Source organism: Phoenix dactylifera, chromosome 3 (genome assembly GCF_051530095.1).
Source record: "Phoenix dactylifera cultivar Ajwa chromosome 3, Ajwa_hap1_PhDact_Kaust_v1.1, whole genome shotgun sequence".
Lineage (NCBI taxonomy): Eukaryota > Viridiplantae > Streptophyta > Magnoliopsida > Arecales > Arecaceae > Phoenix > Phoenix dactylifera.
This window is the reverse complement of record NC_143192.1, coordinates 31,235,993-31,257,788: the sequence shown is the minus strand read 5'-3', so window position 1 is coordinate 31,257,788 and position 21,796 is coordinate 31,235,993. Positions and strand designations below refer to the sequence as shown.

The 21,796-nt window shown below is 48.4% G+C and overlaps 1 protein-coding gene across 4 annotated transcripts in view; it reads left to right on the top strand.

Annotated features, from left to right (window-relative positions):
* The window catches only part of LOC149768042 (uncharacterized), a 44,959-nt gene that overhangs the window by 2,349 nt on the left and 20,814 nt on the right, over window positions 1-21,796 (top strand). For 3 of the 4 annotated variants that reach the window (XM_089929535.1, XM_089929533.1, XM_089929534.1), the window contains one exon: window positions 303-1,860. In XM_089929535.1, coding sequence (XP_089785661.1) covers window positions 309-1,769 — 1,461 coding nt within the window. In that variant the 5' untranslated portion in view covers window positions 303-308 and the 3' untranslated portion in view covers window positions 1,770-1,860. Of the gene's footprint in view, window positions 1-302; window positions 1,861-21,796 lie in introns of those variants that run through there. The other variant, XM_089929536.1, reaches the window with a different exon arrangement.

Below are 21,796 nucleotides of genomic sequence, written 5' to 3'. Positions count from 1 at the left end.
AAGCTCTGTACTGTTCCAACTTCATGAACAATGTTATGACATTAGTAAATGAAACTATTTATTTTTATTATGAAATTTTATGTGGCTTCGTGTTATTGTGTGCATAAGATAGCAATAGCACGGCCGTGTCATGATCCGGATTTGGGGCGTGACATTTAGTGGTATCCGAGCAATAGGTTTAATAAAGGGTAAAAAAAAAAATTTAGTAAGGGAAATGGGTAGTTAAGTCTCGTTAAATTAAATTCGGCATATTCAAAATAAAGAAAATTAGTTAATTGAATTATGCTAATATTTTTTTTTAGGTGAAAATGAGGAACAGAGAGAATGAAGTCTTGGCAAATATTGCAGCTCGGAGGAGAGGAGCAAGAGGGAGAGGAGTTGCCAGGCAGGCAGCCGAGCAAACTCCTAACCCAGCTGCCACCCAGGCCGATTTTGCAGGAGCAAGTCAGGTGATGACTCAGCTCCTTCAGATGCAGCAGCAAATGCAGCAACAGATGCAGCAGCAGATGCAACAGCAGATGCAGATGCAGCAGCAGGTGCAGATGCAGATGCAGCAGCAGGTGCAGGCCACTGTCCGACCTGCACAGTCCATGGAGTCCTACTATGAGCGATTCCGTAGGCTCAACCCACCTATGTTTGACGGTGGAGCTGACCCTCTGGTTGCTGAGACCTGGATTCGGGAGGTAGAGAAGATGTTCAAAGCCCTGCAATATCTCGAAGAAGTAAAGGTCAGATTGGCTATCCCTATGCTGAAGGGGAATGCAGAGTTCTGGTGGACGACTATTGAAGCTGCACTCGAGGGTGAGGACGAGCTACCGACATGGGAGGAATTCAAGAAGATGTTTTATGACCAGTATTTTCCTGAGTCAGTCAGAATATCTAAAGAAAATGAATTTTTATCTCTGAGGCAGACAGATGATATGACTGTGCTAGAATATGCCAACAAATTTACTAAGCTGGGTTGGTTCTGCCCTCAGATGATAGAGATTGAGAGAAGCAAGGCTAATAGATTTGAGCAAGGCTTGAGGGATGAAATTCGATCCCGGTTGTCAGTTCTGATTTTTACCAGCTACGGAGAGGCCCTGGAGAGAGCACTGAAGGTAGAAGCAGATCTGAAGAAATCAGGGAAGGAAAGAGGTGAGCAGAAAAGGGCCGAGACGTCAAGGAATCTAATGAACCGACCAAGAAACTTTGAAGGCCCTCCTAACAAGAAGAAGAAATTTAAGGCTTGTTATTACTGTGACAAAATGCATTCTGGTCCTTGCTTGATGAGGATGGGAGCCTGCTTTATATGTGGGCAGCCAGGACACATAGCCAGAGATTGCCCGAACAAAAAGAAAGTTGAATCTGGACCTTCTAGACCAACTGATCAGATGCAGAGAGGAGCTGCACGGGTGTACGCACTGACACGACAGGATGCTAGTGCCAGTGACAGAGTTGTGGCAGGTATGATTCCCATCAACTCTGTTGATGCTTCAGTACTATTTGATTCTGGCGCTACACATTCCTTTATATCCTCCAAGTTCTCTGCATCCTTGCATCTTATGTTTGATAAGTTAGATGAGCCTTTACTTGTTGCTACCCCTCTCAAGAAGACAGTAGTGGTGGATTCTGTTCATAAAAACTGCATAATTCAGATAGAGAACAGAAAAATTTTGGCTGATTTAGTACTGTTAGACATGTATGATTTTGATGTCATCCTTGGTATGAATTGGCTGTCTGAATATCATGCTCACATTGATTGCTTTGGCAAGAGGGTAGTGTTTTAGATACCTGGTGAACAGAAAATCTTCTATCAGGGTGATGCACCCACTAAGAATCCCTCTTTGCACATTATCTCTGCAATGAGTGCAAGGAAGGCCCTCAGAAAGGGGTGTCAGGCCTACCTAGCTTGTGTAGTAGACACTACAAGAGAAAAAAGGCTAGAGGATATCCCTATTGTGAGAGAGTATCCAGAAGTATTCCCTGATGATCTACCTGGATTACCTCCTGATCGGGAGATTGATTTTCGAATCGATCTATTACCGGGTGTTGGGCCTATCTCGAAGGCTCCTTATCGGATGGCCCCGGCAGAGCTGAGAGAGTTGAAGGTTAGCTACAGAAACTTCTAGAGAAGAAATTCATCCGCCCGAGTGTTTCACCATGGGGAGCTCCTGTACTATTTGTCAAGAAGAAGGATGGAAGTATGCGGCTGTATATTGATTACCGAGAGTTGAACAAGGTGACAGTGAAGAACAAATACCCTCTGCCCCGGATTGATGATTTATTTGATCAGCTACAAGGTGCCCAAGTCTTCTCCAAGATAGATTTGCGATCTGGGTATCATCAATTGAAAATCCTAGCAGATGATGTGCCGAAGACTGCATTTCGAACCAGGTATGGGCACTATGAATTTTTAGTTATGCCATTTGGACTAACCAATGCGCCAGCTGCTTTTATGGATCTGATGAACAGGATTTTTAAGCAGTATTTGGATCAGTTTGTTAATGTTTTCATTGATGATATACTGATCTATTCTAAGAGCAAAGAAGAACATGAAGATCACTTGAGAGTGGTATTACAGATTCTTCAGAAGAATAGATTATATGCCAAACTGAGCAAATGTGATTTCTGGCTGGATAGTATTGCATTTCTTGGTCATGTAATCTCTAAAGAAGGGGTGTCAGTGGACCCAAAGAAAATAGAAGCAGTGGTGGATTGGCCTCGTCCTACAAATGTCACTGAAATCAGAAGCTTCTTGGGTTTGGCTAGTTATTATAGAAGATTTGTGGAAGGATTCTCTCGGATCGCTACTCCTTTGACTCGTCTGACCCAGAAACGAGCAAAGTTTGTATGGAGTGAAGATTGTGAGCAAAGTTTTTGTGAAGTGATTGATTAAAACCCCATTTGATTTTGATGAGCTCAAAGCATTTGAGTATATCTTTTGATTACTAATGAATTCAATTGAGTGTTTCAGTGAAAATCCTGTCTAAGTGTCCCAAGACTTGGTTCATAATTTTTGGATAAGTTAAGGAGTCTGTTTGAACCAATGTCTGAGACTCGAGTCGACTCCCGAGTATCACGAGTCGACTCCAAGCGTATCAAGTTCACTGGCACGAGCTCGAGTCGACTCCAGATAAGTACGAGTCGACTCTGACTGAGAACAGACAGAAGGACAGAAAGCTTCAACTCAGAACCTGTCAGCGAGTCGACTCCCGAAGTGCGCGAGTCGACTCCGATGTTCACCGAGTCGACTCCAAGAAAGTAAGAGTCGACTCCAAGCAGTCACAGGCAGAAAAGTCAGAGAACAGTTTTCGGGTCTGAGATTCGAGTCGACTCCAGTGGAACGCGAGTCGACTCCGATAGGTGGCAAGTCGACTCCAGAGAAAGCAAGAGTCGACTCTCAGCGGTACACAAAGAAAAAGTCAGAGAGCATTTTATGGACTCTGAGATTCGAGTCGACTCCCGCAATACGCGAGTCGACTCCAAGACACCGCGACCCCAAGACAGACAGAAAACCAAGTTACTGCCTCTGAGATTCGAGTCGACTCCCAGACAGCTCGAGTCGACTCCAAGACAGCTTCACGTCAAAAGGCAGAAGACCATCTTTCGGAAACTGAGAGCCGAGTCGACTCCAAGGAAGTTCGAGTCGACTCCAAGACTGGACGAGCCAAAAGACAGAGGATCGGGAGTTCGGGCTCTGAGATTCGAGTCGACTCCCAGGACAGTCGAGTCGACTTGAGTGGACAAAATTCAAAATTGGATCTACGGACTTCAGTGGATGAGCCGACTCCAAAATTGCCAAGTCAGCTTCAGAAGTTGACGAGTCGACTCCAGGTCAAGACGAGTCGACTCCCAGTCGTGAAGGCAACTTTAATTTAAATTTGGAACAGTTGCCGAGTCGACTCCGGAAAAGCTTGAGTCGACTCCCGCTACAGCCGAGTCGACTCCTGATCGCGCGAGTCGACTCCAACCCACCAACGGTCATATTGTCAGGCTGCGCAGAGTGTTCAGAACGGGCAGAAAAAGCACTCTAACGGCTAGTTTCCGTGGGGGTTGGCTTAAATAGCCACAGAGGACTGTAGCAAGGCAGAGAACAACTATTCCACTCCAACTAATCAAGCATTCAAGCTCTGCAACGTGCTCTTCAACGAAAAAGAGGAAGATCTGCATTTACTGCTTCCAACTACATCTTCCCAGCAATTAAAGCCTCCTTCTCCTGCATTCAAGTCGACTACTCTTTCAAGAGGAGACCAGAAGTTTAAGAAGCCATTCCTCATCTCCAATCTAAAAGCGTTTGAGGCTTCTTAACTTCATTTATTGTTCATATTGTTTTCATCTGCTTTTTGAGAAGCTTATTTTCTGTTTTCTTTCTACAATTTGTATTTACTTGGTTCAATCGGAGATTGAATCAAGGGGATTGAGGTTGGTTGGTGAGCCGAGTTAAAACCAACGTGTGTAAGGGTTTGATTGTGATCCCGGGAAAACAATCGGGGCGGTTCTAGTCGGTGAGCCTGGGAAAACCGACCGAGTTCGTTGTGAGCTCGTAAAACAACAAGTTTGGTTGTGAGCTTGAAAAACAACCGGCTGTAATCCAAGGGGGTTATAGTGAATTCCCAAGTGAGACTTGGGGAGTGGACGTAGGAGCAAGGGTTAGCTCCGAACCACTATAAAACCTTGTGTTTGTGTTGGATTGTCTCTCTTATTCTTCCCCTCACATCACTCACAGCACTTAGCATTAATTAAATAACTTGTAATAGTTTTTAATTAGTCAACCACATCGTTTTAATTATTCAAATTATTTTAAAACCCAATTCACCCCCCCTCTTGGGTTGTCTATCTGGGCAACAAGTGGTATCAGAGCCTAAACTCTTCCACCCAAGAGTTAAAAGATCAAATGACAACCCCATTTGGATCTTCCCACATTGAGGGTCAGTCCACCCAAAGACCTCCTTTCTTTAATGGATCCGACTACTCATACTGGAAGGCTAGGATGAGAATATTCATCCAAGCCCAAGACTATGAGATGTGGACCATTGTAGTAAATGGCCCATACATCCCATCCATATATGTAGAGGGTATCAAGGTACCCAAACTAGAAAAGGATTGGGATGAACATGACATGAGGAAGGCACAACTAAACTCTAAAACTATGAATGTGTTTTATTGTGCCTTGGATAGAAATGAATTCAATAGGGTCTCTACTTGCAACTCTGCAAAAGAGATTTGGGATAGACTTGAAGTGACCCATGAGGGCACGAATCAAGTTAAAGAATCCAAAATTAATATATTGGTTCATAAGTATGAACTATTTAAAATGGATTCTAATGAGACAATCACTAGCATGTTCACTAGGTTTACTGACATTGTCAATGGCCTAAAAAGCCTTGGCAAGAGCTATACTAACAGTGATCTTGTCAGAAAAATACTTCGCTGCCTACCAAGGTCATGGGAAGCCAAGGTGACGGCAATCCAAGAAGCTAAAGACTTGAACAAGCTTCCACTTGAAGAGCTCCTTGGATTCCTAATGACTCACGAGCTAACCATGAAGCAACACAGCGAAGAGGAGTCCTCCCACAAGAAAAAGGTAATAGCTCTTAAGTCTACTTCATCTAACAAGGACTTGTCTTGCAGTAGCAGCAGTGACGAAGAAGAGAATGAGGAAGATGATGGTGAGGCTCTTCTTGTGCGCAAGTTCAAGAAATTCATCAACCACAAGAAGTCCTATCATCAAAGGAGAGGCCCCTCAAATTCCTACCGCAAGGACAAAGGTAAGGAAAGGGAAAATGAGGAGATTGGGTGTTACGAGTGCAAGAAGCCGGGTCACATAAGAGCTGAGTGCCCCTTACTGAAGAAGGGGAGTAAGTACAAGAAGAAGAAGGCTCTTGTCACAACACTATCCGACTCCGACTCATCATCCTCCTCATCAGATGATGAACAAGAAGAGAAGGCCAATTTCTGCTTTATGGCCAATGAAAACGAGGTAACTTCCGATACGCATCCTGATTTTTCTTTTGATGAACTTTATGATGCATTTAATGAATTAATGGTAGAATATAAGGCCATAAATCTTAAGAATAAAGAACTAAAAATAGCTAATCAATCATACCTACATAAATACGATAAATTAGTTAAGGATAAGGATTTAATCATCAAAGAAAATATAGAACTTAAGACAAGCAACCAACTTTTAACTCAAAAGACTAGTACCTTAACTAAAGATAATGAAAAACTAACTAAGGAACTTTCAGAACTTAAAAATCATAAACAAATCTTAAATAAGGATCTCACAAAAGAACTTAATGACCTAAAAGCAGAAAATCAAACTCTAACTAAAGAACTTAACAAATACAAACCCTTAGTTGAAAAATTTACATATAGTTCTGAAAAATTAAACATGATACTTAAAAGTCAACGAGCCGTATTTAATAAAGCGGGTTTAGGGTATAAACCAAGAAATAAACAAAAACTTCTTAGTAACTTCTTTGTTAAAGCTGGGGAAACTAAAACTAAGAAAATAACTTGCTTTTGCTGTGGTACTATAGGTCATAAAGCGAATGTGTGTAATTTTAGGAAAAATAAAACAAAAAAGAAAATTAAAAGGGTATGGGTTCCAAAAGGAACCAACTTGACTAACCATGAAGGACCCAAGAAAACTTGGGTACCTAAGATGACATGATTTGCTTGTGTAGGAGTGTCTTGCAGCCAAGGTCAACAAAAACTGCTGGTACTTGGATAGTGGCTGCTCAAGGCACATGACGGGTGACAAAGATCAATTTTTCACCCTTGAAGCTAAGAAGGGAGGTGCTGTGACTTTTGGAGACAACAACCAAGGTCACATCATTGGTATTGGTAAAGTTCAAATCACCCCTTCTACTTTTATTGATAATGTTAGATATGTTGATGGTCTTAAGCATAACTTATTAAGCATTAGTCAATTATGTGATAAAGGGTATGATGTTATGTTTAAGCCATCACTATGCATTATAACAAACCCTAATGATAATAGTTTAGTTTTTAAAGGGATTAGACGTGGAAATGTATATGTTGTAGACCTAGAAGATCTTGCAAAACATAACCAATGTTTAGTTGTAAATGAAACTAAAGATAATGATGCTAGTTGGTTATGGCACCGTAAGTTAGGTCATGCAAGCATGGACACAATAACTAAACTAGTTAAAAGAGACTCCGTGATAGGTTTGCCAAAATTAAAATTTGAAAAGAACAAAATATGTGAAGCATATCAATTTGGCAAACAATCTAGGAACTCTTTTAAATCCATAAAATGTGTCTCTACCTCTAGGCCTCTAGAATTATTACACATGGACCTATTTGGTCCAACTAGAACAACAAGCCTAGGTGGAAATAAATATGGTCTAGTTATAGTAGATGATTACTCTAGGTACACATGGGTCATGTTCCTAGTGCATAAGGATCAAGCATTTTCTATGTTTAAGAAGTTCCATAAGGAAGTAACAAATGCTAGAGAGTCTTCAGTCATAGCCATTAGAAGTGACCATGGTACCGAATTCGAAAATCAGTCATTTAATAAATTTTGTAGTAAGAAGGGGATAACCCATAATTTCTCAGCACCTAGGACACCACAACAAAATGGAGTGGTGGAAAGGAAGAATAGAACACTAGAGGAAATGGCTAGAACTATGTTATGTGAAAGTAACCTCCCTAAGTACTTTTGGGGAGAAGCCATTAATACCTCTTGTCACATACTAAATAGAGTTCTATTGAGACCCATTATAAAGAAAACACCTTATGAACTGTGGAAAAACAGAAAACCAAAGGTTAATTATTTTCATGTTTTTGAATGTAGGTGTTTTGTGCATAATAATGGAAAAGATAATCTAGGGAAATTTGACCCTAAATCTGATGAAGGAATATTCTTAGGTTATTCTACAACTAGTAAAGCCTATAGAGTCTTTAATAAAAGAACCTTAGTTATAGAAGAATCTATACATGTTGTTTTTGATGACTCTAGTGACATCTCGTCTAGTAAGAAGGTTAATTTTGATGATGATATGGAAATACTTGAAGAAAAGATAGATGAGATGGGATTACAAGATGATAATCAAAAGTTGATTGAAGGAGAATCATCAAGCCAAGAGGCTATTATGGATCATGGGCTAACTAAAGCTTGGAGGTATGCTCATTGGCATCCTAAGGAACTAATTCTAGATGATCCATCTCAACCCGTTAGGACTAGAGCATCCCTTAGGAATTTGAATAACCATCTAGCTTTTGTTTCACACTTTGAGCCCAAACATATAGAAGAAGCCGAAAATGATGTAAATTGGATAAATGCAATGCAAGAAGAACTAAACCAATTTACTAGAAACAAAGTGTGGAATCTAGTAGAGAGACCTTCTGAATATCCAATTATTGGTACTAAATGGATTTATAAAAATAAACTTGATGAAAATGGAATTGTTATAAGGAATAAGGCTAGACTAGTAGCAAAGGGGTATAATCAAGAAGAAGGTATAGATTTTGATGAAACCTTTGCTCCCGTAGCTAGACTTGAGGCGATTAGACTACTATTAGCATATGCATGCTCTAAGGACTTCAAACTATTTCAAATGGATGTAAAAAGTGCATTTTTAAATGGGTATATTAATGAGGAGGTATATGTAGAACAACCTCCTGGTTTTGAAAATCATCAATACCCCAATCATGTATATAAGCTAAATAAAGCACTTTATGGTTTAAAACAAGCACCTAGAGCATGGTATGAGAGGCTTAGCAAATTCCTATTAGAACATGAATTCTCTAGGAGAAATGTAGATACAACACTATTTCTGAAAAAGCAAAATAAGGATATGTTATTAGTACAGATTTATGTTGATGATATCATTTTCGATGCTACTAACAATCGCCTCTGCGAGGAATTTGCTGATTTGATGCAGAGTGAGTTTGAGATGAGCATGATGGGAGAGCTGAACTACTTTCTTGGGCTTCAAATCAAACAGTCTGAAGGAGGCATCTTCATCAATCAAGCCAAATATATCAAGGAGATGCTCAAGAAGTTTGACATGGAGGGAAACAAGTCAATCAGCACCCCCACTCATCATGCAAGTTAGACCAAGATGAATCAGGTAAATCTGTAGATCAAAAACTTTATAGAGGTATGATAGGATCTTTACTGTATCTTACTGCAAGTAGACCTGATATTATGTTTAGTGTGTGCATGTGTGCTAGATATCAGGCTAATCCTAAAGAATCACATCTAGTTGCAGTTAAGAGAATTTTTAAATACTTAATAGGAACTAAGAACATAGGGCTATGGTACTCTAAAGAATCTAGCCTAAACTTAATAGGGTACACAGATTCAGACTTCGCTGGATGTAAGCTTGATAGAAAAAGTACCAGCGGGTCGTGTCAATTTCTAGGAGAAAACCTTATCTCATGGTTTAGCAAGAAACAAAACTCGGTTGCATTATCCACTGCAGAAGCTGAATATGTTGCAGCCGGGAGTTGTTGTGCTCAAATCTTATTGATTAAACAACAATTAGAAGATTATGGCATTAAACAAGATAAAATTCCCATTAATTGTGATAATACAAGTGCCATAAACCTAACTAAAAATCCAATTCAACATTCAAGAACTAAACACATTGAGATAAGACATCACTTCATAAGAGATCATGTATTGAATGGTGATGTGACACTCCAATTTGTTTGTACTGATAATCAATTAGCAGATATTTTTACAAAACCCCTAAGTGAAGAGAGGTTTAGTGTGCTTAGGAGGGGATTAGGAGTGATTGATCCATCCTAGTGGTTCCACTAGATACCTTGATTTTGATGATTACAATGTGGTTAAAAATAGAGTTTCTTTCCAATGATCATCAAATCAGATCTTAATTAAGTGATTTTCCGTCATTCGGCACGATTATAGCATGAGTTTTAGGTGCGTGCCAAAGTTAGAGACGACTCGAGTAAGTTTCAGAGCCGGCTCCTAAGGGGGAGTCGACTCGCATACTGTCGGGAGTCGACTCGAGGTCCACAGGCGCATAAGGAGAGTCGACTCGCGCATATTCTGGAGTCGACTCGAGGTCGAGTCGACTCGCGACTCAGTGGAGTCGACTCGCAGTCGGGATCCGACTTTTTAACCCTAGATTTGTCGTTTCGAAAACACTTTTCTTTCAAGCCGCCACTGTGTTGGGAATTGTGTCCCAAAGCCAATTTTTATTGTAAGAATAATGTATATGTTTTATTTAATGAATAATAAAATCTATTATGGCACTCTTTTCATCACAAGTGTTGCATCTTCAAATAGGAACTCCTGTGTATTGTGATGAAGTCCTTAGGACTAATTTAGTGGATAAAGGAGGTTTTATCATTTAGTCCTTAAATTAGTTCGCGACCGATTGACAAGCTATTAATTGGACAATAGCTATGTCAAGTATAGGTCGTTGTATGCCATTTAGTTGGTTGTCCTCTTAACCAAGGAGTGTGGAGACACTGGTATGGCATATAGGTGAGATGTAGGAGTACATCGTCGCTGAACAGTGACTCACCTGTTGAGCACTCCACTGTCAGGAGTTAGCTCACAAAGCATATGGGCATAAGTATCCCTTAGACCTGAGACTATCACGGTGACTTGCAAGCAATTCACTGTACTTTGGCACTGAACGATCTGAATTTCTAATTCAGATATTGAAAAGTTGCTGGGTGCAGTCAAGTACTCGCGAAGTCTGTGTATGAGTCAAGAAGGGATTGACCGCTCCAGATTATAGGAGTTGATGTTTCGCTGTGTTTCAATTTAGTAAAACCTTGGCCAGGGTAAACCAAGTGATTGGTCACTTGAATTTAATTAATTGAAATACAATATGGATGACCGGACCAAAGTATGACAGTTCACTTTAGGTCATCTTGAGCATCGTTGGTCAAAAGGATGAATTATGCGGTAACCATATGAATGGATTCTTGAATGTTGTTTTGCATATTCGACCTATCCGGACGTCGGGTATCATTGCTAGATGGTCACCTCGATTAGTGCATGAAGTGGTTCATGTACTACCGGCTTAGTGTTCGAACCTATCGGAGTCACGCACACAAGTCAAGTTAAGTAGGAAGGACTTGATCCAATTTAATTGAGAATTAAATTGTGGGTCATGTGAGATTTGGTTTTGTCTATGTTCAGCTAGCACTGAACATGAGGTACATACTGAATTTCATGGATGTGTATTTGATTATGTCTGTATTCTGGCTTAATCAAGTTTCAATTAATGTAATTGAAATTGATTTGGGCTCATTTGTTGAGTATGGCTTTGAATTGAATTCAAATAAATATAATTGGGCTTTATGACGATTTATTCCATATTTATTCTAGTCCAAGTGTGACTCGGATTGATCTGAAAATTGAACTAATTGGAGTTCGCATGAATCAGATTCATGTGGAATTTTTTCGGATCCAAAATCTTTCAAATTGGTCTTCAATTTGGTTTAGAACCAATAATGGACCCAAGCCCATTTTAATTCAGCCCATTTGAATTAAACCATTTAAGAAAAATCAATTTGAATTGGGAATTTACTTAGATGCCCTCCTGAATTAAATGACTCGTTTCCTGTGTTTCTTCTTCGGTCCACACAAGCCTGTGAACCACTTTTCTGCTGAAACGTTCTCCTGTGAACCACGTTTTTTCCCTTCTTCGAAACACATAAATTGACCGCTTGATCTTCCTCATCCTGCAACCATTTGAAGATCCGAAGAGACGTGTCTCTTCGGTTTTCAAAACTCTTTAATGTAGTGCTGATTTAAATGAAATCAAACGGTTCAAAAAATTTAATTAAATCATGAATCGTTTGGCGTTTTCTCTTCCCTGGTTCAGCCTTTTCTTTGCCTATAAATAGGCTGGGGTTCTCTTCATTCTTTGCTAGAGATTTTATCTGGGGAGAGGGGAGATTCGTGATCTTTTGAGTAGCTTGAAAAGGGAGGAAAAGGAAACGGGAAGAAAGAGGAAAAGAAAGAAAAGAAAAAAAAAGGGGAAGAAAGAATTTTTGAAATTTTTTTCTTCCAGGGGTTTATTTGCAAAAGAGTTTTTGCACTATACAGACATCATCCTACCTTCCTGCATTTCTTGGCGTGCGTGTGAAGTAGAGGGTCCGTACATCCGGGCCTCGCATAGCACCAGATCCACCAGTACCAGATCCGGCACCAGATGCAGTTCCAGATCCAGTTTCCGATCCAGTACCAGATCTAGCATCCGATCCAGTATCTGATCCAGCACTTGGCCCTGTACCAGATTCTGTTCCAGAGTACCTCGATCAATCTTCCGCTACGGGACCGAGGTATGGTAAACATAATATAGTTATGTTATTTATTTATACCTGTAATAAATAAATAGATAAAATTTTAAAACTGATTTTCTGACCTGGCATCCGATTTTATCGGATTTTGCGGGAGATTTTTCCTTCAATTGGTATCAGAGCCAGGTTGGCCGATGGAATTGGCCTATAATATCTAGAATTATGCATGATTTAATTTTTTAAATTTAGATTAGATCTAGATTTATTGATAAAATATCAATCTTGTGCTGAATTATAAGGTTGTCCTGCTATAAGGTTAACCCCTTATAGTGAAAAGGTTGTCCTAGCACAAAATTGAGATTAATTTGTATCATAAAGTAAATAGTTTATTTTTGTGAAGTTATGCATAATTGATGTTTATGAAATTTCAGTTTTAAATTTATTATGACCACAAAGTTTAAATATAAATTATTTATGTTACGGGGGAACTCAGCCACCACGCCCCACGTGACCGGCACGCGCGCCCAAGAAAACTACAGCTGCCCCTTGATCCAGTAACCCGACCCCGAGTCGGATATCTTCGGCTTCGCAGCCCGACCCCGAGTCGGCTGCCCCTTGATCCAGTAACCCGACCCCGAGTCGGATATCTTCGGCTTCGCAGCCCGACCCCGAGTCGGCTGCCCCTTGATCCAGTAATCCGACCCCGAGTCGGACATCTTCGGCTTCGCAGCCCGACCCCGAGTCGGCTGCCCCTTGATCCAGCAATCCGACCCTGAGTCGGCAATCTCTCGACAACGACAGGCTGTTCCTCTGAAGCACGCCGCGACCCTCTGCTCCACTACTCCCTGCAACGGTCGTATTCGGCGCTGCTCCACGATCTCCTGTAACAGCCGTACAAAGCGGAGCTCCACTACGCCCTGTCATGGCCGTACCCAGCGCTGCCCCACGATGCCCTGTAACGGCCATGTCAGTGGCAACTCCATCGTGCCACACGATGACCAACCCCCTAGAAGGACCCCCCAGCCTGGTATATATGCGGCTGGGGGGAGAAGGGGGGAGGTAAGCAAGAACTTCCAGAGCATTCTCCTACTTGCTACTATTATCTCTCCTTCTCCTCCAATCTCCTCTGACTTGATCGTCGGAGGGCCCCCACTACCCCAGTGGTGGTGCGAGGCTTGCTCGCAGGTTTCCCGGTGGAAGGTGGAGCGCAATCAACACCAACCAAGGCAACTCAAACGGAACCCCGTTCACATCGCTGTGCCAATCGTTCTCGGTTTGGACCACCAGCAACAGTTGGCGCTAGAAGGAGGGCCCGAATCTCAGAGCGATCGTAATGGCACGGCGAGGTGGTCGTGGAGCTTCCAATGCCTCCGGTCGCGGGGCCTCTCGCGCCTCCGGCCGGGAGGCCGCTGCGTCTCCAACACATTCTCAGCAACACTCCACCGTTCCACCCCCCATTCAGATGGTCGAAGCCGCTCAGTTCGACCAGTTAGCCCAGCAGGTTCGCACCCTCGCGGAGGCAGTGCAGAACCTGCAGGGTGTGATGTCTCGGGCGCCGCAGCGGGCCCAGGAGCCGCTGCTCCCTGAGCGCTCACCTGTCCTCCTCAACCCGCGCTCCTTCCTCTCCCATGGGGAGGAGCGCCGGCGCGAGGAAGATTCTCGAGCACGGTCCATTCTGCCGGGACCTTCCCATCGGAGCTGCGCGGGGTACGAGAGGCGGGCCCGGGCGCGTTCCCAGACCCCCCAGTCCTCAAGGAACCCGCGCTCCAGTCGGTCCCCCTCTCGGTGCTCCTTGTCTCCCACCCATCGGTCGCGCTCCCTGGACCGGCGGGTGGACGATCTCCACCGACAACTCCAGGTCCTGAAGGGCCACTCCAAAGATCTCTTCGCCGACTTGGAGATCTCCTCCCAGCCGGCGCTTGCCTCGAGGATCCTGCGGACCCCGAATCCGCCGGGGTTTAAAATGCCGGCGATCGAGCCCTATGACGGGGCGGCGGACCCGCGGGATCACGTCGAGAGTTTCAGGACCCTTATGCTCCTCCACGGAGCATCAGATTCACTCCTCTGCAAGGCCTTCCCGGCGACCCTCCGTGGCCCGGCAAGGGCGTGGTTCGCCGGTTTGGAGGCTAACTCAATCCAGTCCTTCGACCAGTTTACTCGCCTCTTCATCACCCATTTCGCCGTCAGTAGCCGGCGGCGACTGGTCTCCGACTCCCTCTTTGATGTCCGGCAAAACGAGGGAGAAAGCTTGCGGGATTATCTTACCCGCTTCAACAAGGCTACGCTGGAAGTCCGGAACCTAAGCCAGGAGGTGGCTCTTTCAGCCCTGAAGCGTGGCTTCCGAAAGGGCAGACTCACCTTCTCCCTGGACAAACGCCTGCCGCGGAGCTTCCAGGAGCTGTTGTCCCGGGCGAACCAGTATGCGGACGCCGAGGAGGCGGCCGCCCACCGGAGCAAGGAGGCCGCCGAGATCCCTCCAAAGCTCGGGAAGAAAAGGCGAAAAGAGGCACGCCAGAGGAGGAGCCCGACGCCTCAACGTCGGCGCAGAAGCCTGTCGCCGGCGAGGAACCACGGCGCCCTACGCCCTCGTTCTCCGCCCCGACGTTTCAACCGGTACACTCCTCTCCTGACTCCCCGGGCCCAGATCCTCATGGAAATCAAGGGGCGGGAAGACCTCCCGGTCCCGAGACAGATGAAGAAGATTCCTGGGAGGAGGCCCTCTCGGGCGTACTGTGAGTACCACCGGGACCACGGCCACGACACCGAAGACTGCTTCCAGCTTCGGGACGAGATCGAGGCTCTCATCCGCCGAGGGCGTCTCGGTCGATATGTGAACGACCGACGTCCCCCCGTAGACCCGCGTCCGGCCGACCCGGCCCCTCAGGAGCCTCGGGAGCAGAATCGACCCGTCGCGGGCGTGATCCACACTATCACTGGGGGCTGCCCCCGGCCCGAGAGGAACGCAGGGGGCTCGACTGAAGCGTCAGGGGCAGCCGTCGCAAAGAGGCAGAGGGTCGGTAATGTAATCACTTTTTGTGATGAAGATGTAAAGGGGGTTCAGACCCCCCACGATGACGCCATGGTGATCTCCCTCACTATGGCAAACTATGATGTAAGGCGTGTTCTTGTGGATAGTGGAAGCTCAGCTGATATTTTGTTTTACGAGGCCTTCCAAAAGATGAGCTTGTCCAGACAATTGTTGCACAAAACATCCACCCCCCTCATAGGATTCACTGGTGACGCTATCTCGGCCGAAGGTGTCGTTGAGCTGCCTGTGACTGCGGGCGTTGCACCCGCAGAAGCCACGGTGCTGCTCGGGTTCTTGGTCGTCCGCGTTCCCTCGGCCTACAACGCTATCCTCGGACGACCCGGACTGAACGCCCTTCGCGCGGTGGTCTCTACGTACCACTTGCTCATGCGGTTCTCCACGGCGGCCGGGATTGGAGAGGTCCGAGGTGACCAACCGACCGCAAGGCAATGTTTCCTAGCAACTCTCAAAGGGAAGAAGCCCGTAGAAGCCTTAAGCGTCGAGTCCCTCGACGCCAGAGACGAGGTGGCCTTGCGGCACGGGGAGCCGGCCGAAGGTGTGATCGAAGTTCCCCTCGAGGAAGGTCGCCCGGACCGGACGGTCCGGGTCGGCACCAATCTCGACCCGGGAGCTCGGGCTCGGTTGGTGGAATTCCTCCGAGCCAACGCCGATGTATTTGCCTGGTCGGCGGCCGATGTACCTGGGATCGACCCGGAGGTCATTTCTCACGCCCTCAACGTCGACCCAACCCACCGACCAGTAAAGCAGAAGAAGAGACACTGTGCCCCGGATCGGATCCGAGTGGTCGACCAGGAGGTAGACAAGCTCTTGGAGGCAGGATTCATAAGGGAGGTCAGCTACCCCGAATGGCTGGCAAATGTCGTACTTGTCCGGAAGGCGAGCGGAAAGTGGAGGATGTGCGTCGACTACACCGACCTGAACAAGGCATGCCCCAAGGATAGCTTTCCGCTTCCGCGGATAGACCAACTGGTCGACGCGACTTCCGGATATCAGCTGCTGTCTTTCATGGATGCCTTCTCCGGCTACAACCAGATAATGATGGCTCCACAGGACGAGGAGAAAACTGCCTTTATAACAGACCGGGGGCTGTACTGTTACAAGGTAATGCCCTTCGGTCTGAAGAATGCTGGCGCCACTTACCAGCGCCTCGTCAACAAAATCTTCAAAGAGCAAATCGGCCGGAACATGGAGGTGTACGTGGACGATATGCTGGTGAAGAGCCGCCATGCAGACCAGCACATCGCGGATCTGGAGGAGACTTTCGCCACCCTGCGGAAGTTTCGCATGAAGCTGAACCCAGCGAAGTGCGCCTTTGGCGCTTCGGCCGGGAGGTTCCTCGGTCTCATTGTCAACCAGCGGGGGATCGAAGCCAACCCGGACAAAATCAAGGCCATCCAAGATATGTCCCCTCCGACCAAAGTGAAGGAGGTTCAGGAGCTCGCTGGGAGGGTCGCCGCGCTCGGACGATTTGTGGCAAAATCGGCCGAACGCTGCCAACCTTTCTTCAAGGTGTTGAAACGCCCGAAAGACTTTCTCTGGACGGCCGAATGTCAAGCAGCATTCGACCAGCTCAAGGAATACTTGGCGTCTCCTCCCCTGCTGTCCAAGCCGCAAGAAGGGGAGATGCTCTACCTCTATCTGGCGGTCTCCCCAACCGCAGTCAGTGCGGTACTGGTTCGGAAAGAGGCGAAGCTCCAGAAGCCTGTGTACTACATCAGCCGGGTCCTACGGGATGCCGAGACGCGGTATACGAAGGCTGAAAAGATCGCCTTCGCGCTGCTGACCGCGACCAGGAGGCTTCGCCCCTATTTCCAGGCCCATTCTGTCACCCTCTTGACCGATCAACCGCTGCGGCAGATCCTCAGCAATCCTGAGAATGCGGGACGGCTGGTGAAGTGGGCAGTAGAACTTGGTGAGTTCGACATCCGCTACCAGCCCCGACCCGCCCTCAAGGCCCAGGCGCTCGCGGATTTCCTCGCTGAGTGCACGGTGCAGGAGGCGGAACCTAGGTCGCCGGAAACACCCAGCCTCGACCTCCCGATTTGGACGCTTCACATCGACGGGTCGTCGAACCCCGAAGGTGGAGGGGCCGGGCTGGTCCTCACCAGCCCTGATGGAGTGATAGCCGAGTATGCCTTGAGGTTCGGATTTCCAGTGACCAACAACGAGGCGGAGTACGAGGCCCTAGTCACGGGACTCAAACTCACCAAGGAGCTCGGCATCCGGCGCCTGAAGGTCTTCACCGACTCCCAGCTGGTGGTCGGGCAGGTCCGTGGGGAGTTCGAAGCCCGGAACCCGACCATGCAGAATTACGTCCGGAAGGTGCAAGCACTCATTCCCGACCTCGGCAGTGTCGACATCCAGCAGGTCCCAAGAAGTGAAAATGCCAGGGCCGACAGGTTGTCCCGCTTAGTGAGCGCAGACGCGCACAACTTGTCGAGGGCGATCTACCTGGAGACCCTGGATACCCCGAGCATCGGCGAGGCTGGAGCGGTGATGGCGATTGATCCAGAGCCGTCTTGGATGGACCCGCTTGTCGCCTACCTCGCCGAAGAGATCCTCCCTGAAGACGAAGATCAAGCTCGGCGACTTGTTATGAAGTCCGCCCACTACGTACTCTATGAAGGAAGGCTGTATCGGACCTCGTTCACCGCCCCCCTCTTAAAGTGCCTCCGCCCCTCGGAAGCGGCCTACGTCCTCGGCGAAGTCCACGAAGGCGTTTACGGATCACACTTGGGGGCTAGGTCCTTGGCGCACAAGATCATGAGGCAAGGCTATTATTGGCCTACCTTGTTGGAGGACTCAAAGGATCATGTACGGAAATGCGATGCCTGCCAGCGCCACGCCAACGTCCAGAGAGTCCCTTCTGTCCCCTTGGCACCAATCACTGCACCCTGGCCCTTCGCCCAGTGGGGAATGGATATCCTCGGACCATTCCCCGTCGCTTCAGCTCAGCGAAAATTTTTGATTGTTGCAATCGACTACTTCACCAAGTGGGTGGAGGCAGAGCCGCTGGCCACTATCACGGAGGCGCAAGTCCGGAAGTTCATGAAGAAGAACATCATTGTCCGATTTGGGGTACCTCGGGTCCTCATCTCGGATAATGGCCGACAGTTCGACAACAAGCATTTCCGTGACTTCTGCGAGGAGTTCGAGATCGAGCATCGGTTCACATCTGTGTCGCATCCCCAAACCAACGGCGAGGCCGAGGTCACAAATCGGACAATCCTCCAAGGAATCAAAGTGCGAATCGGTCGGACGGGGCAAGCTTGGGTCGAAGAACTCGAGAATGTCCTTTGGGCGTATCGGACCACGCATTGGACCCCTACCGGGGAGACGCCTTTCAGCCTAACCTATGGCACGGAAGCCGTTGTCCCCGTGGAGCTCGGACTCCCCTCACCTCGGGTGGCCGCGCACCGACCCGAGGCCAATTCGGAGCAACTCCGAGGAAACCTGGATCTCTTGGAAGAAGCGAGGGAAATGGCGCAGGTTCGGATGGCGATGTATCAGCGGAGGGTGGCCCGATATTACAACTCCAAGGTCCGACCGAAGCTTTTCAGAGCTGGAGATCTGGTGCTAAGGCGAGCTAAAGCATCTCAACCTGCGGAAGGTGGAAAGCTAGCGCCAAATTGGGAAGGCCCGTATAGGGTTCGCTGGGTAAACCGACCTGGCTCCTACCAGTTGAAGGCCCTAGATGGTCGAGAAATTTCAAGGAGCTGGAATTCCGCTAACCTGCGGATGTATTACCAGTAGAACGACAATGCCAGAAAGACAGTTCAAAAATGTATAACACTTTTTATTTCAATAATTTCTGGTTACAATGGCGTGCTCGTGTGATTACAAGGAATTCCCAGAGGAGAATTAGGGTGTAAAGAAAGTAAAAAAGAGGCGGAGACTCTGAGGAGCTGAAGATCTGGGATCCCGAAACCTCCATCCGAAGCGGCTGCAATCCCGCCGGAAGTGGGTGCTTCCAACCGGAGGCGCCATCGGCGTCTCACGAAGAAGACGAAGAGCCGGCGCGGATGAAGAAGAAGTGGACGAAGGAGAAGTCCACACTGCTCCTACCCAGAGGCGCCATCCACGCCTCACGAAAAAGACGAGGAGCCGCCGCAGACGAAGCTCCCGCTGCCTCCAGGGGAACGCCACCTCCAAGGGATATTCTGGTCCTCCCCAGTGTTAGGGGAGAGAAGGAATACAAGGGGGAAGAGCATATGGAGGCGCGGTCCCGGATCAAGCGCCTGGTGCGGAGCTCAATCGGGAGGCCGAACTTCAAGGAGGGGAGACGTGATCCCGGATGAAACGCCTAGAGCGGAGTTCCGCCGGGGAGAACCTCCTTGTTGATCCCAGATGAAACGGCTAGTGGGCGGAAGTCGCGAAGGGCGCGCCTCCCGTTCCTTCGGTAGGGGTCTCTCAACCATGCACCGGAGAGGAGGCCCACGATCCATGGCAACCTGAACAACTCCGGCTTGGCAGGCTCCATCGCACCTACACCTATATTTATAGCCAAACTGCGGCCCCCCGGTCGTTCCGATGCGGGTGGCTCCAATAAATGCGGGCGCATTGAATCCGGAGCAGATCCGGCTCTCGAGGCGTATCTTTCCGCGATTTCCTAAGCGTCATTCTCCTTAATCGCATTCTTTGTGCAGGACACTCTGGGTGGCCTGTACCCCTAGGTCCACGTATCTCCGCTCGCGCCCAGGCCGCATCCGCCTCGAAGAACGCGCGTATCGCGGCCGCTTAACTGACACTCCTCGCAAGCAGCAACTGGCGATCCGATTTCCCAGGTAACCCCTTAATTAGCATTTAATGCCCATCTGGTGTTCCCCAGGCGACGCTTGGAGAGGAGGAGAAACACGATCGCAGCTGGCCACGGAGAAATCCCGTCGGGCGGCAAGCGACAGGCGCACGACCAGTGAGCGGAATTTCTCGAGGCTCGGTCCTCGGATGCCAGGCTAACCCGATGATCATCCCGGGAGCAGACTAGCCTGAAGCCCCGACCGGTCGCCTCGGCTTGCCCCAGCCTTGGCCGACCAACGAGCGGAATTTCCCGAGGCTCGGCCCTCGGATGCCAGGCTAACCTGATGATCATCCCGGGAGCAGACTAGCCTGAAGCCCCGACCGGTCGCCTCGGCTTGCGCCAGCCTTGGCCGACTAACGAGCGGAATTTTCCGAGGCTCGGCCCTCGGATGCCAGGCTAACCCGATGGTCATCCCGGGAGCAGACTAGCCTGAAGCCCCGACCGGTCGCCTCGGCTTGCGCCAGCCTTGGTCGACCAACGAGCGGAATCTCCCGAGGCTCGGCCCTCGGATGCCAGGCTAACCCGATGATCATCCCGAGAGCAGACTAGCCTGAAGCCCCGACCGGTCGCCTCGGCTTGCGCCAGCCTTGGCCGACCAACGAGCGGAATCTCCCGAGGCTCGGCCCTCGGATGCCAGGCTAACCCGATGATCATCCCGGGAGCAGACTAGCCTGAAGCCCCGACCGGTCGCCTCGGCTTGCGCCAGCCTTGGCCGACCAACGAGCGGAATTTCCCGAGGCTCGGCCCTCGGATGCCAGGCTAACCCGATGGTCATCCCGGGAGCAGACTAGCCTGAAGCCCCGACCGGTCGCCTCGGCTTGCGCCAGCCTTGGCCGACCAACGAGCGGAATCTCCCGAGGCTCGGCCCTCGGATGCCAGGCTAACCCGATGGTCATCCCGGGAGCAGACTAGCCTGAAGCCCCGACCGGTCGCCTCGGCTTGCGCCAGCCTTGGCCGACCAACGAGCGGAATCTCCCGAGGCTCGGCCCTCGGATGCCAGGCTAACCCGATGATCATCCCGGGAGCAGACTAGCCTGAAGCCCCGACCGGTCGCCTCGGCTTGCGCCAGCCTTGGCCGACCAACGAGCGGAATTTCCTGAGGCCTAACCCTCGGATGCCTGGCTTAGCGCCGGAAGAATTTCCTGAGGCCTAACCCTCGGATGCCTGGCTTAGCGCCGGAAGAATTTCCTGAGGCCTAACCCTCGGATGCCTGGCTTAGGGCCGGAAGAATTTCCTGAGGCCTAACCCTCGGATGCCTGGCTTAGCGCCAGAAGAATTTCCTAAGGCCTAACCCTCGGATGCCTGGCTTAGCGCCGGAAGAATTTCCTGAGGCCTAACCCTCGGATGCCTGGCTTAGCGCCGGAAGAATTTCCTGAGGCCTAACCCTCGGATGCCTGGCTTAGTGCCGGAAGAATTTCCTGAGGCCTAACCCTCGGATGCCTGGCTTAGCGCCGGAAGAATTTCCTGAGGCCTAACCCTCGGATGCCTGGCTTAGCGCCGGAAGAATTTCCTGAGGCCTAACCCTCGGAAGAATTTCCTGAGGCCTAACCCTCGGATGCCTGGCTTAGTGCCGGAAGAATTTTCTGAGGCCTAACCCTCGGATGCCTGGCTTAGTGCCGGAAGAATTTCCTGAGGCCTAACCCTCGGATGTCTGGCTTAGCGCCGGAAGAATTTCCTGAGGCCTAACCCTCGGATGCCTGGCCTAG